The sequence below is a fragment of the Mchenga conophoros genome, linkage group LG13 (genome assembly GCF_057382185.1).
Source record: "Mchenga conophoros isolate Kocher_MC1m ecotype Shallow Benthic linkage group LG13, M_conophoros_male_GT1.1, whole genome shotgun sequence".
Classification (NCBI taxonomy): Eukaryota; Metazoa; Chordata; class Actinopteri; order Cichliformes; family Cichlidae; genus Mchenga; species Mchenga conophoros.
The window spans coordinates 18,485,364-18,499,498 of NC_140538.1; the positions used below are offsets into that span (position 1 = coordinate 18,485,364).

General features: G+C 43.3%; 1 protein-coding gene across 1 annotated transcript; it reads right to left on the reverse strand.

Moving 5' to 3' along the window:
- Positions 1-1,315: 1,315 nt before the first annotated feature.
- On the reverse strand, positions 1,316-13,524 carry LOC146561132 (E3 ubiquitin-protein ligase TRIM8-like). Its single transcript, XM_085296937.1, has 7 exons — positions 13,250-13,524; positions 12,123-12,711; positions 7,475-7,570; positions 6,904-7,137; positions 6,640-6,671; positions 2,710-2,825; positions 1,316-2,603 (listed from the first exon to the last, which is right to left on the reverse strand). Exons 2-7 carry the CDS (start codon positions 12,690-12,692, stop codon positions 1,963-1,965), a joined length of 1,689 nt encoding a protein of 562 aa, XP_085153063.1. The 5' UTR covers positions 12,693-12,711; positions 13,250-13,524; the 3' UTR covers positions 1,316-1,962.
- Positions 13,525-14,135: the final 611 nt, after the last annotated feature.

A 14,135-nucleotide genomic window follows, 5' to 3' on the forward strand; every position in this document is an offset into this window, starting at 1 on the left:
TGAGCACACATTCACTTATAAAACAGGATTCAACTCGTCTGCACAGAGCCCGCACACAAGGCAACGCAAACCAAGAACAAGCATACCATAGAGGCTTTTCGTCCAGCCCCGTGTTTGTGCCTGTAGTTAGGACAGGGCAACACAATGCACGAGAGAACGATTCAACAAAATTTCCAATTCTTTTATGAGACCTAACAAAAAAAGAAAAACAGCACATGCAAACCCCGCTCTATAGAATGGATCGTTGATTTAATAGGGCTCTATAAATAAAAATGATCATATGGATAAAATGCTCCTTTGGAACATCTGCTGTATGTTTTATTAATAACACACACACACACAGAGCGAGAAGGGACAGTGAACAAGGGGAATGCTAATTGGCTTACACACAAACACACACATACGCACATTGTCAGATTGCCACACTGTAACTAAACCTCAGCTCCTCTCACTCCTCTCCCTCGTGCATTTGCTGCTAAAGGGAGGCCGAGTTATCATGGAAGTGAAACAGATTTCAAAGAAGACAAAAAAACAACAACTAAAAAAACTAAAAGCAGACTGGACCATATAGGAGGGAGCAAGGTTTTATAACCTATAAATAAGTGATGTGCCTTACCATTGCTACTCCCCCCTCGACCCTGACTTTGCTGCCCCCACCATCCCAAGCTCGCTCCTGCTATCTCGCTAAATGGGGGAGGGGAACAATGAAAGGAGTATGAGTGACAGATAAGTAGATCCTCATTAAAACTCTGCGCTTATATCATCCTCCGCTCTAACCCTCCTCTCCTCCTCTGCATCGAGCTCTGGAAAATGATAGAGGAAGGGAGAGAGGAGAGGGAAGGTGCTGCTCATTGGTTATTCCTGTTCTCTGACCTAACTTGACAACCAGCTCCAATAACAAGACAAAGAGGGATGACACAGAGATTTTTGCCAGAGACCAGGATGCTGACAAGGAAGTGAACTGTCCTAAATTGGCAGATAATGGGCCTGCTGTGGGCCGCTCTGTAACCTCCTCCGCCTTTCAGTGTCTTTTTTTCCCTCTCTCTGTTTTACAAGCTTTGCTGGTCAGCAGCAGGGTCGGATGTACCACTGTAACACCTTCTCTTTATTTTTTGTTTTCATGTGTAACTCAGTGAGTCACCCTGGAAAAGCTCTTTACCCAAACAAATCGCACAATTTGCTTCTTAGGACAAATAGACCTCAAACTATAATCAGACACGGCGTTTAAAATAACCAGCGCGTCACCTGATTTAAAGTACACACTAGCATACCCAGCGGATTACTTTTGAAAACCAGTGCTCAAAATACAATGAAAGGTCATGTAATATGCTTTTTTATTTATTCAAAAGATTTTGGTTTATTCATAATCTTCTATAAAAAAAAAAAACTAATGGAAAAACCTGAATCTGGAAAAAAACAAAACATTTGCAGTCCAGTGTTTTTTTTTTGTTGTTTTTTTCTAAAGCCACATGGACTTTGGAGTGCATGGAGAGGCTCCCTGCATGCTTTCAGCTGCAAACAGGAATTAATCAAGAGTTAGGAAATTGCAAGTACAATACAAGTGTGTTAACAGTCTCTTTAGGCACTGGAGTCTCTGGAGTCCCATGCCAGGACCCCTGAAGAATATGTCATTTCTTAAGTTTGAATGGATTTAAGACTACATTATTCACATTAGCACTTCCAGTCGAACTGAAACAGACAATAAATAATGCTTTCAAATTAGATCATTAGTACTGTCACTGTGATTCGGGGAGTAAACAGAGCTACACAAGTTAACAGGGCATGTTCTCCCCAAATGGTTTCAAATAAATGTCAAGAGTGATTGTCATAAAGGTGTGTGGAGATATAATCTGGGGTTGCGTCTCTGAATCAAAATGGAAAGGAGAAAAAAAAAAGCAAACATGGAACTTCTTGATGCCAAACGTGATCTAATAAAACAGAACGGATGCTGATTTGGGTTTATTATTTGGTCCCGTAATGCTTGGTTGAAGACTGGCCGTACAGCCCATAGAATTCAGCATGTCTGGCTGTCTGCGATGTTTCCATCAGTCCCCTCATGGGAAAATGCTGCAGTGGCTGACTTGCAGGTAGAGGGGCATGTGGGGCAAACTCCTGAGAGGTCACAGAGGGGAAGGTGTCTGACGCTGGGTACGGAGGCCGGGCGCAAGCAGCAGGGGCCCTGGAGCAGCAAGTACACATCAGTACTTTCCTCCCTTCGTACACGGCTTGTTGTGAGGCACCAACACTTGAGAAGTGGGAGGATGGGAATATGGTTCCTGAGTGGTGGCTAGAGCTGGACCCTAGACCCACCATGTGATGGGCTGAAGTATCTAGGAGCCGACTATGACCAGGGCCAGTGTGAGGATTCTGTGAGAGGACTTCAGAGGCATATACAGATGATGCCCGGTGACCTTGGTTGGCCAGGAAGGGTTTTTTGCTGCTGTAGAGCACAGGTGGAGGATTCTGGGAGTTTTCTGGGTTAGCCTCCAGGAACGCCATGCTGTATTTCCTCTTCTGTATTCCTGAACTAGTCCCCAACTGGGAGCTAGCAGAGCTGCTGTGAGACTGCACAATCTCCAGAAGAGGCGACTCATTGAACGGTTCTGAGAATGACAAGTAGAGGTAGGACAGAGAGATGAGTGCTAATTCTAATGATAATACATCTCTGAAAAACTCATCTATAGTTATTTTTCTGTAATTTAATCCTACCCTCCAGCATTTTTCGCAAGTTCTTCTCTTTTGTTGACAGGTCGGACAGCAAATGATGAGAGTGGAGCTGGCCCACTCTGACTGGAGGGATAATGCTATTCAGATGTGAGTTTGACCTGTAAAAAGAAACACAACAGTAAAATCATTAGTATCGAATTGTTAGAGACACTCTGCACTTTGACATTTTAAAAAATATAAATATTCTTTTTTAAAGTTGGCTGTGATTAAATTTGGACAAGATGATAGTGCTGCGAAGTTATCAACACTACCTTAGCTAGCTTGGTTATTTCCATTGGTAGCTCACTGCATGATTAAATAGGATGCAAAGTTTGACTGTAATCATTGCACCAGTTTAATCATTATTAAAACTGATACAGCTACAAAATTGGCTAAACAGACAAACCTGTTTTTACAACAGACTGTAAAAGTTCTGGTGCCAAAGGTTGGGCATTTTAAAACCCAGTTTGAAGTGGCCATTGTAAGAACTTTTTGGAAATATCCCCTTGTTGAGTCTGAAAACCAGTGACTTTCAAGTCTAAATGCTCCATCAGTTCCCAAAAGCAAACAAGCACCGACTCACCCCTAACGATAACATGTTGAAATGCTTAAGTTAAAAATAGTCCAACTTCTTTCAACAATAAAATGACTAGTGTGACTTTTCTCCCAGTAATAAGGTCTAGCAGAGTTAGAAGCTAATCTGCCTCAACACAAGATTTGCGAATCGACATGTTGAGCACAGACCTTAGAAAGTTTGTCAACTTCACCTGACTAACCACTGGTGATGTGAAGTCAAGATAAAACAATTTTCTACTTTGAGGGGAGGTCACTACCAATTACTGCACAGAATGGTGGTTATTGACATGTGAGAGCTCAGTAAATACATCGGTCGGTTAGCTATGCAACCGGAACCTGGCATGTCTGCTAGCAATCAACCATCAGCTTTAAGTGCTAATCACTTCCTGTGTAGATGCAGCTTTAGATGTGAACTAGCTGACACCTACAAATGAGATAACATGTTTTTACTGAAGTACGAAAAAAAAAAGTACAGCCATGCTATACCTCTTGACATAATACAAACTGCAAACTTAATAACGGATGTTTGAATGTTTAGTCGTAACCACTTGTAGCAGATGGCTGCCCCTCCCTTAGCCTGGTTCTGCCTAAAGTTTCTTCCTGTTAAAAGGAAGTTTTTCCTTCTTACTGTTGCAAAGTGCTTACTAATAGGGGGTTCCTTCATTGTTGAATACTTTCTTGAGACAACTGTTGTTGTGATTTACATAAATAAACCTATACATGAATAAACCATCAATTGACCTGCTACTAGGGTTGCCAACTCCCTGAAAAATAAATAAGGGACACCTCGTGGCCAGGGCCGGGCGACCCAGTTGTCTTCACCCTTCCCAGTGTGGTGAATTTTCTAGCTCTTTTTTTGTGTGTGAAATTATTTTTTTAACCATTTGACTTGAAGTTGATTTAAGTAGATGCATATTCTATTCTTTGTGATATGAACACATGTGAAACAAATGATCATTTAGCCATTTATTTTTAGCTCAAAAGGACAACATTAACACGATAAAACAGGTCTCTTTCTTAAACAGAAGCCTGTCATGCTTAACTTTTGAGAATATAAGTAAATCTTTCTTTAAAAGCACTCTGTCCTGCTTAACTTAAAATAATAGAAAACAATAGAAAGAAAAATATTCTTGTAACAGTGCACATTTAGTGCATTTAGTACAATTGGCTTCAGTTGAGGTATTATTTCAGCTTTTCTAATGCTAATCAGCTGCTCCTGTTTGTAAACCCGCTTGTTCCCATGATTACGCATCATAACTCATCATCATTATTCATCTATGTATTACTTTTATGTATTAGTCATCAATTTGTTGTAATCATCTATCCTTGCAGTTGTTTATTACACAAAATAAATTATATTATCACACTTCTGGCCACATAGCGCTGATATTCACTGCACATGCCCATATTAACGTTTTCCAGCCAGGTGTTTTCCTTTTCCCATTCTTCCCTTTCTCTGAGGGGAACAAACATTGCTGCTCTAACGCTGGGCTCACACTGTGCGATTTTTGGCCCATTTTGAGCCGATTTTTGAGTGATCGGACCGATTTTGGCCTTCATTGTGCGTCGTGTAGTATACGTGGGGTAACGAGAAGTGATTAACACCTCACGACCAGCTCCCGATCATCAATCGCTCGTGAGGTTCTCACCACAGCCGCTCACACTGCTCACGCGCAAACACGTAAACGTTGGTGAAAAAGACGGCGCAGCACGGCTGTGCAGCGTGTGATCTGGACACAAGCGATGGAGGCACAACTTGTAGAACTTTGGAAAGCTCATCCGAGCCTTTTCGATGTGGCATCACAAAATTATCACAACCACAACAACCGTGAAAATAGTTGGATCTACACTGCTGCTCAATCACAGCTGCCTGATCAATGTTTTTCATTAGCAATTTAGCAAAGTTGATGGTAGTGGTGTGTCTGTGTGAGTGAAAGACAGAGAGAGCGAGCGACAGATTTTCTGTTATAACCTTCATGTTATGGAGGCACAGTGTGAGCACTCAGGTCGCATCAGAGCATCGGGCCGTATAGTGTGAGAGTACATCGTGACATACGAACTTCTAACCCCTGCGAGTCAATCGTGCAGTTTGAGCAGGAGCTGAATAACGTGACTGAAAAAAATCGCACAGTGTCTGCCCAGCTTTAGGTGTACTGTCGTCCGAGACTTGCACCGCAGAGTCGGCGTTTGTTCCCCTGTTGGCCATGCTTCTTGTTGTGGTCATCTGTTGTCTTCCGGTATTTTCTCCGCAAGCGACCTTTCCTCGACCAATGAGATGAGCGGTAATCTGAATTGTCATACTCGAATTGTCATAAGTGTGCTGTCAGCTCATTGGTCACAAAGCAGGAGAGGGGCTGGGAATTATGTTTTCAAACAAAGCGTTAATTCCATTAACATTTATAGACTACTTTTGATTCTCACTGTATTACGGGACAAAGTGCGTCCCTTATTAGCTCAATACGGGACGTGTACTTTTGTTTCGAAATACGGGACGATTCCGTTTTTTAAGGGACGGTTGGCAACCCTACCTGCTACCTGTAGCTAGCCATGAGGTAGCTAGCTACAGCGCTATGGTTAGGCTAATATTAGCATATTAGGAAGATGTAAGATGAGGCCTAAATTGTTGTGAATAAGACTATATACTGAAAGTCCCCGACAGCCAAAGATAAATGTCACCATATGGCAGAAAGAAGACTATCGGGAAAAACTTTGCAGCCAAGTGAACGTCTGAGGTGAACCCATCCACCTCAGACTGGACATCCACACCAAAATCATGCTGTCCAGGGGACTGTAGATCCATTGGCTGTAGTGTGCAGGGTCAAAGTTTAACTTGCTAAAAACACTATGCATAGTGCTAAAAAAAAGTTGTTGAGGCCAGGAGTGACAAATGAATAGTTAAAATCACTGCAGCATGTTAGAAAACTGTGAGGCTCACCCAGTCCCACCATTAAACAAGCAAATAACATGTGGCAAGGAGACAACCCCTCCTGCTTATGATCAGGTTTTTGAAATAATTCATCACAGAGTATTTTCCATTTATACATCATAGGGGAAACACATGGCTTTATCTGTTCTACTGCTGTTTTCTCTGACCTTTGCTTATATTTCGCTTGCTTGACCTCTGTTGGAGTTGTTGTTGTTTTTTGCCTGCTTTTATTACCAGTACACCCGCTAAAGCTACATTTAGCTAATTCCACTGAAAACAACGCAACAGTTGAATGTTGTACAAGGACATATTTGATAGTTTGGCTGTTTTTCTCACAATGAATAAAGATGATGATCAGTGCACTAAAAAGCTTGCATGAAAACATCACTGAGTTAGTCCAAAGAAATGAATATCTTAGAATAACTTCTTACCTGTCCATGAGGAGCTGATAAGGTTTTGTATTCTGAAACGAAAAAACAAAAGTTTCACGGGTCATTCCCACACACCTTCAAATGTCTCACTAACAGTTATTATAAGATGCATCAGGGTTTACTGCGCATGCTTTCATATCACATCATTTTATATCCCTCAAAAGTATCACTGTCTGATGCAGATGCAAGAACTGTGAAAAGGGGTCATAGAGATAAAGGTTCATGTTCGATAAATAGAAAAAACAATTTGCAGATTTGTTGTACCTTCATGAAATTCAAACTGCCTGCTTTTTGGAAGAATGTTTGCACTGAGCTCAGGAGTTTTTCTGCTTCGTGGCGCCTCTCGTTGAGCTGCAGCACCTGCTGGGAGTTCTTCCTCACGTACGAGTTGTAGGTGCTCTCCAGCATCTGCATGGTTTCAGCCTGGTTTGCTTCTAGCAGCGCATGCATCCGCTGATACTGGGCTCTTGCACGCTCTTTCAGTTCAGACACTGCATCCTGTGGTCACAGGATACACAAGTATGCACGTTTACACGCAGAAATGCATTTTTAAATGACTAAAAGTACTGATGTTAACAAACAGATACTACAATTTTTATTAACAGACACACAATTTTATGGAATCTATGCTGTTCTTGTTCAATATGAAAGTGGGAAAGTCGTTTGTTAAATCCATTTTCACTTTGCTGCACCTGCCAGTCATAGTTAAAGTTACATTTACCTTTGATTTCCCAAGAGTGAGAAACGGTAGAGTAATTTCATTACAGCAGACAAAATTATAGCACAAACCCCCATGCTGATAACATTCACATAACATTCGGAATTGAAAATGCACCTTCATCAGTGTCTTGTCTGACTCCAGCTTGTTGAGGTGCTCATCGATGTTCTGAACACGACCTTCCAGTCTGTCTTGCTGCCTCATTAGCATGGCCTGTGGAGGAATGACAGATAGGATGGATTAGATAGGCGAACCACAACAAGATGCCCTGAAAATTAAAAACAAAGATACCCATACATTTAGAAACTCTGAAAAACTTGGGCCTCGGCTGTGACCGCAGCATACCTAGCTGCTTTTCACGAGGCATCGAGACAACTTTCTCCACAGTCAGCTGCCAGCGACATGAACATGCATTTAGGCATTCGGAGAGCAAAGGCAAACATGGCTGCACAAATCATTCTCTGACTGCTCCAAAGTTTGACGCTGACCCTGCTGTGTCAAATGAGCTCCATTGTTGGGACAAGCTTACTTCCTCTGTGGGTACACAAGAGCCAAGAGCCAATTAAAAAAAATCCACTGAACATAATCCTTCCCCATTTACTGCAGAGGCTGGGAATCAATCTGCTGTCACAGACTGACAACTAACTAGAAACAGGGGAGGGCAGGTAGACTTTTTAATGAACTGTTTCTGCATTGGAAAGGCCGCGTACCCAAATAAGAGAAAACCTGCTGTCATGGCAACAAAGTCTTGTGTATGTAGTCATATGTGAAATCTCATGTGTATGTAGGGAGCGGGGGTGCCTCACTACCCCCCCCGCACTTTCTCATTTTGCCACATGCATTGCTCCCATTGTTTGCATTGGCCTGTGTGTCAGTGACAGATTGTCATGTCTGTGTGCACAGCGCCGAGGTCTCCTCCCTCCCTCCCAATGAGCATGCACCCGAGAAAGGGGACGAGAGGAAAGGCGATGCTTGCACATGCCAAGAACGGATAGAAAGAGAGTGAGAAAGACATACAAAAAGAGAGCGAAACCAAAAGAAAAAGGAGAAAAAAAAGTTTCGCCCAAAAGAGAGAGAGATAGGGAGAATGAGGACATTCCTGTGGTCTCGAGTGAGTGAGTCTCAGGGTAGTCACATTGTGGTATCACAGCAACAGGCCTCTTCAGCTGCTTGCAACACTCACGTTGTGCTGTCTAATGGACATCCACAGGCTGGCCACTATAGTTTACCACAGTGAACACTTTCAACAGTGTATATAGTTTCAACAAAATAACAAAGAAAGACTCTAAATGGCATAAAATAGTAGCCAAATGTACCATAATAACTCACTTATGCTTGTTATCAGAACAGTTCTTTTGAGTGAAGAAGACTACTGATTTGTCCACCTAGGAAACAGCAGGAATACGTTTATCTCCCCTAACACTCAAAGGAAGCAGAGTGGATTATATGACATGTATTTTGGGCAGCTGAGAGTAAATGCACTGACATGGGAAAGACCCAAAAGTGGTATTTCTACTGCTTCAGCATATTTTAAGGCTGGCCACAAAAACTGACAAAATTTCTATCCAGGCACTCATTTTGGGACAGCGTAGTAGTCTGGTGGTTAGCACTATTGCCTCAAACCAAGAGGGTTCTGGATTTGAACCTGGGGCAGGGCCCTTGTGTGTGGAGTTTACATGCTCTTCCTGTGCTTGTGCAGCTTTTCTCTGGGAGCTTTAGCTCTGCACCCGAAGTTAACGCCGCCTATACTGGCCCAGGACACTCTTCCAAAACATGCTAACTCTCGAGACTTCATTCTTGGTTAAATAAAGGTTTAAAAATATTACTAGCCACCAATTTTGCTCTGTTTTTAGTGTACTCCAACCCCTATTTGTCTTCTAACTGCTTGTTACTGTTAGCTAGTCTCTACATTTGTAAACTTTAATGTGACTGAGATACTCTGCTATTTGATGCTGAGCAGGCAGTGGACAGCTGGTTTCTCAAAGCTGTCTACAGCTGTCTCCTACAGCTGGAAAAGTAGTGGATGGGAGTGACCCAAATAAGTAAAACCGGATCAATTAACTGAAAGATGCTCAAAAGCTCAGCTGAACTGAGGGAACTGCCACTGACACTTGAGCTTCGGAGTCATTTCTATCAGCGACATCTCTAACATTACACAGTTTCTGATCCACGGTAGCTATAAAACTATCGATGAGGGAAGCTTTAAGTGCTGAGAAGGAAAAACACTGCATTTCGTTCGTGAATTAACTGCTGCATCACCCTGCAGTGCTGACTATGTTTTTAAAAAATTGGTCCCACAAGTGAAATCAAGAATACATTTTTATGAGTACAGCTTAATGGGCTGTTATACTGACACCTATAGAGTGTGTGTGCAGAAATAAAGTGAACTGTTGAAGTAAGCCCTATATCATACAGCCATGCGGGTGAATGTAATTAACAGCTGCACTTGCAGAGGTTTTCATATCATTCATGGAAAGAACAACAATAAGCTTTACGTTGAAAATCAGCAGCGTAGTCTTTAATCCTGTTTCGCACAGTTGTAACACATCCTACACCTGTACTCCATCTCAACACCACATCTTGCTTACACAAGAGGCAGTTTAGTTAAACACTCCTCTTCAAACAACCTGATAGTAACCGTAACAGCTGACACTACCCTGCAAACTGGTGGACTTGTGTCAGTTGGCTGCCTGTGTTTCTTCTTTCCTTCACTTTTTCATGTCCTGCCTCCTCAGTGCCTTTGAACTTAAGACGGTGCACTGGTATTATTCATCACTTTGGTAACACGGCGCACACGAGCTCAGTGTGAATGCTGCATTGACAAAACAGGAAAGAGCACTTTGTTGGGTTATTAGTATCGTAAATGGTGCGTGAGCTGCTTTATGTGAGCTGGCTTCACATTATAGCAGCAGCTTTTCTGTGTCTTGATGCTTCTGCTCAGCAACTCTGTCTTCCTCTTTTTGTCGTGTTTCCTCCAATTCCTTTTTTTTGTCTTGTGTGTTTGAAATAGCACAGAGGGGCTGGGGCAGTGTAGCAGCATGAAAGCCTACCTTTATCAAGCTTAAGCCCGCCAATGATCACTTTCCCCACTGTCCTATTTAGGCATCCAGACACCCACAGGTTGCCAGGAAGCTCATGTTTAAATGAGGAGCCTCAGGCTCAATGAACAGAGAGCCTCTTTCACAATCAACTGACAACTATTCCCTACTTCTGATGTCAGTGGCCTGCCCTCAGTATTCTGGGTATCTGACTCACTCCAGCCCAGATACACGAAGCTTCAAACAGCAGAGCTTCCATGAGCGACGGTTTCCTGCTGAGGTGCCTGAGAAAGCCAAGGTGAGGTTGTGTGGGAGGGCTCCTCCTCCGCTTGTCCCAGGGAGAACATTACTATTATATTACGCTTCTTTTCTCATCTCGAAATTACCAGCATGTCTGCAAAAGGTTAATGTAAAAGTCTCCTTTGAGAGCCAAAGATAACTAAAAGATACAAACATTGCTACGTCGGTTTTGTGTCTTTGTTTATCCCAAAAGCAACAAGAGTGCTGCCCGGGGAATTTAAGACCAAAATAGACCACAGCTCTGCGAAGGAGAACGACCTCTCAGCAAATAATGACGAGAAGACACTGTGGTCTCGTATTACTTTAACAAATGACCCAGCACACAAGGAGCACAACAGTTTTTGCTATTAACACTTTTTTTTCTCAATAAATCACTGTGTATTATATGCCTGAAGGTCCAGGGATGGACAGTGTGACTCCACAGTGCAATATGCTCTGTGAAAATACAGTTGTGAAAGAACAGAAAGATGGCTGGGTGTGTGCATATGAGTGTGCACAGAGAGCAGCTGTGGAAAGGGCTGAACAGACATCTTTTGTCCCAATAATAGCTCTGAACCAGGGTCAACTGATTTAGAACTTACCCTGGAAAGAAATATGTGTAACTTTCCCCAAGTGGAATAATGCCTTCACTAAATAGTATCAAAAAGACGACGAGAGGGCAAACTGTAAAACAAATCTGCTTCTGATTGCTTCCATAGATAGGGAGGAGAAGGGACGGAATGTGTTTAAGGTGTGGGTGGCTGTTTTTACACCTTGCTACTTGCGTTAGTCTTGAGAAAAGCAAAGAAACAGAAATAAAGTGAGGAAAACCCCACATGGCGGTGGCAGCCATGGCATGCTGGCCCTCGTTTCTTTACGCATCTTGAGGTCAAGGCTGCCAAGACACGCTCATTATTTAATTGTTGCCAATTCGTAACCAGATTAGGATCTATTTTGCTCTTACTCTCAATTCATTTCCACCTCTTCCTCCCTGCTAAATGTCCCTAAAATAGCATTCCAACCCTGGAACCCTGAAACTGATCAGCTAACATAAACAAACTACACGCGTTTCCGCCCCTCACCGCACATAGGTCATCGTTTCCGGTGGATGCAGATTGCATCACAGCACTTATCCGAAGGGCACAGCGCTGCTAATGGGAAGGCGTGGCGGTAAAGAGTGGGTGGTATGATCAAGGTTAAAAGCAGCGTGTGTGTGTGTGTGTGAAGTATGCCTATATATGTGTGTTTGTGTGCTATCCATGTACCCAGAGGGGTGGCTTTCACCTGTCCAGTCCTTTTACATCAGATTAAAGAGGAGGGAAAGAGAGAAGGCCTTTATAGACTAGCGAACTGAAAGAATTACCCATGAATTGTGTGCACCAAATGAAATCTTTTCATTGCCCTGTAGGAGAGTGTGTGTGTATGTGTGTGTGTGTGCGCATTTGTACCTGCATTTGTATGCGTTGCGTATCAACATCGCAGACTGTGTGTCTTTGGTTAGTGCAGTGAGAGATGCAGCAGAACGGACACAGAGCCACCTGCTCTTCCTCACAGTGGAGCAGCCTGTACTCCTCGTGACTGGGACAGGTCCAAGCGCTCAGCTCCTCAGCATCGACTAACAGGTGTCCCGGCGCCGCACACGGCTGCTGTAGGTGCGTCTGGATATGAGTTTGGCAGCAGGGCTCCTTACAACGCAGACAGACTTTCCGCACGGGCAGCGGGGGCCCTCGTCTGCAGAGGACACAGTGCAGCACAGGGGGGGCTTTCTCAGTGTTCAAAGCATTGAAGCGCTTCACTATGTTGGCGAGCTTGAAGTTCTTCTCCAGTGTGGGCTTCTGGTCGTAGTCATGGTTGCACTCTGGACAGCGGACCGCGGCGGTGTCTTTGGCCCAAGCCTCAGAGATGCAACCCTTGCAGAAGTTGTGCTTGCACGGCAGCTGGATGGGCTCGTCGAAAACATTCAGGCAAATGGGACACAGAAGTTCCTCTTCGAAGCAGTTTTTCCAGCTTGCATCCATGACCTCGGCTGAATCCAAACTGATGAAAAACAAAACAAAACAAAGGAAAGGCTTAAGAACTGGTTTAAATGAACCACTGCTTTTTAAAAAAATGAGCCTATTACAGTTTAATTTTTACTGCACTTATATTCAACTAAAATGGCACAGATTGGAAACAGGCCAAACCAACACACAGGGCACTGAGTTACAGGCTTATTAGGAGTGCATTACAGTGGCACAGCAATTAACAAATGAAGCTTAAAGTAAGTAGTAACAACCTGCTTTTCAGAGCAAAAGAGTGCCATTACACTGAAACCCAACACCAAATATATATAAATATATATAAATTACATTTCTTCATATTTCAGGGTAATGTTTGGCTTCGCTGGGGAACAGGACGACACAAGCTGTGGCGTTTTGAGAGCGAGTGGGAACTTGACACTGAACAACAAATGTGACTCTTGTCAAATAAACTGTTACACTGACATTTTATTACGCGAAGGCACTCCTCGGCTTTTCTCACAGCAACCCACAGAAACATAACAGATGTATTCTTAAAAGAAAAGGCGTAACGTTACCAACTATTTCTCTTCCATGTCGTCGGCAGACTCCGGTGCACCTATAATACCGTGGAGCTTGTCATCCAGTCCGCGGTGAGATCCTCGCTCCTCTTGCTTCAGATTACAGCCTTCTGTCGGTCGCAGCGCTCAAAGCCGGGATTTTATAAGAGTCCCCCTCTGGTTTTCTCGTCTGGTTTCGCTTTCCCGTCAACTCTTCTGAGTAATATTTTATGGTAAGTACAGGCAGGATAGTCACTCGTCGGAAGAGAGTGCAGTGCTTCCACACCGACCGACTGCCGACCTCCAATAACGTGACCCGTCACGGAGTTGATACACAGGCGGGGAGGAGCCGGTAGGAGGAAGGCGAATGAACGGCCACAGCAAACTCTACCGGACAGACTGTAAAAGACCAGGAGGCGTTTGTGTGGCTCTTCATGCTTTGAAGCAGAAGAAGAGTCTCTGGCTGGGACAAAGCAGAGCCCGACACCCCCAGCCCCAGGGGCCCGTGACAGGGTTGGTGCATGTGGGGAGGAAAAGAGTGGAAAACATGGGAAGGTAATGTGGAGTAGATTTCAAATTAGTCACTCTTTTTAGGTAAAAAATAAATAAATAAATAAATTTTAGTCTTTTTTTTTTCTTACATAGCGTTGTGAAATGTACAGTGATGAGTGTTAAAACTATGCAGTGACGCAGACATCCTGTAAAAGTGTAATATGAAGTGAGCGTGGGGGCCAGAGGCAGCCCTAGGTTGACTAATAAGATTAGACTTCTTAAGAAGAGTTTGCACAAATATTAACAATCTATTTAAAAGTATATTTTAATAACATCAGACTGTAAAGCTTATTTGGAAGTAAGAATCCCAGCCCGACTATCCATCCATCCATCCATTCGCTTCCGCTTATCC

Bases quoted from the DNA above. Each gene is read 5' to 3' on its own strand.
- LOC146561132 (XM_085296937.1), bottom strand. From the start codon at position 12,692: ATGGATGCAAGCTGGAAAAACTGCTTCGAAGAGGAACTTCTGTGTCCC. The intron at 7,138-7,474 runs GTGCATTTTCAA...CTGTGACCACAG, and splicing joins CAGACAAGACACTGATGAAG to GATGCAGTGTCTGAACTGAA. The intron at 2,604-2,709 runs GTAGGATTAAAT...TGTCATTCTCAG, and splicing joins CTTGCGAAAAATGCTGGAGG to AACCGTTCAATGAGTCGCCT.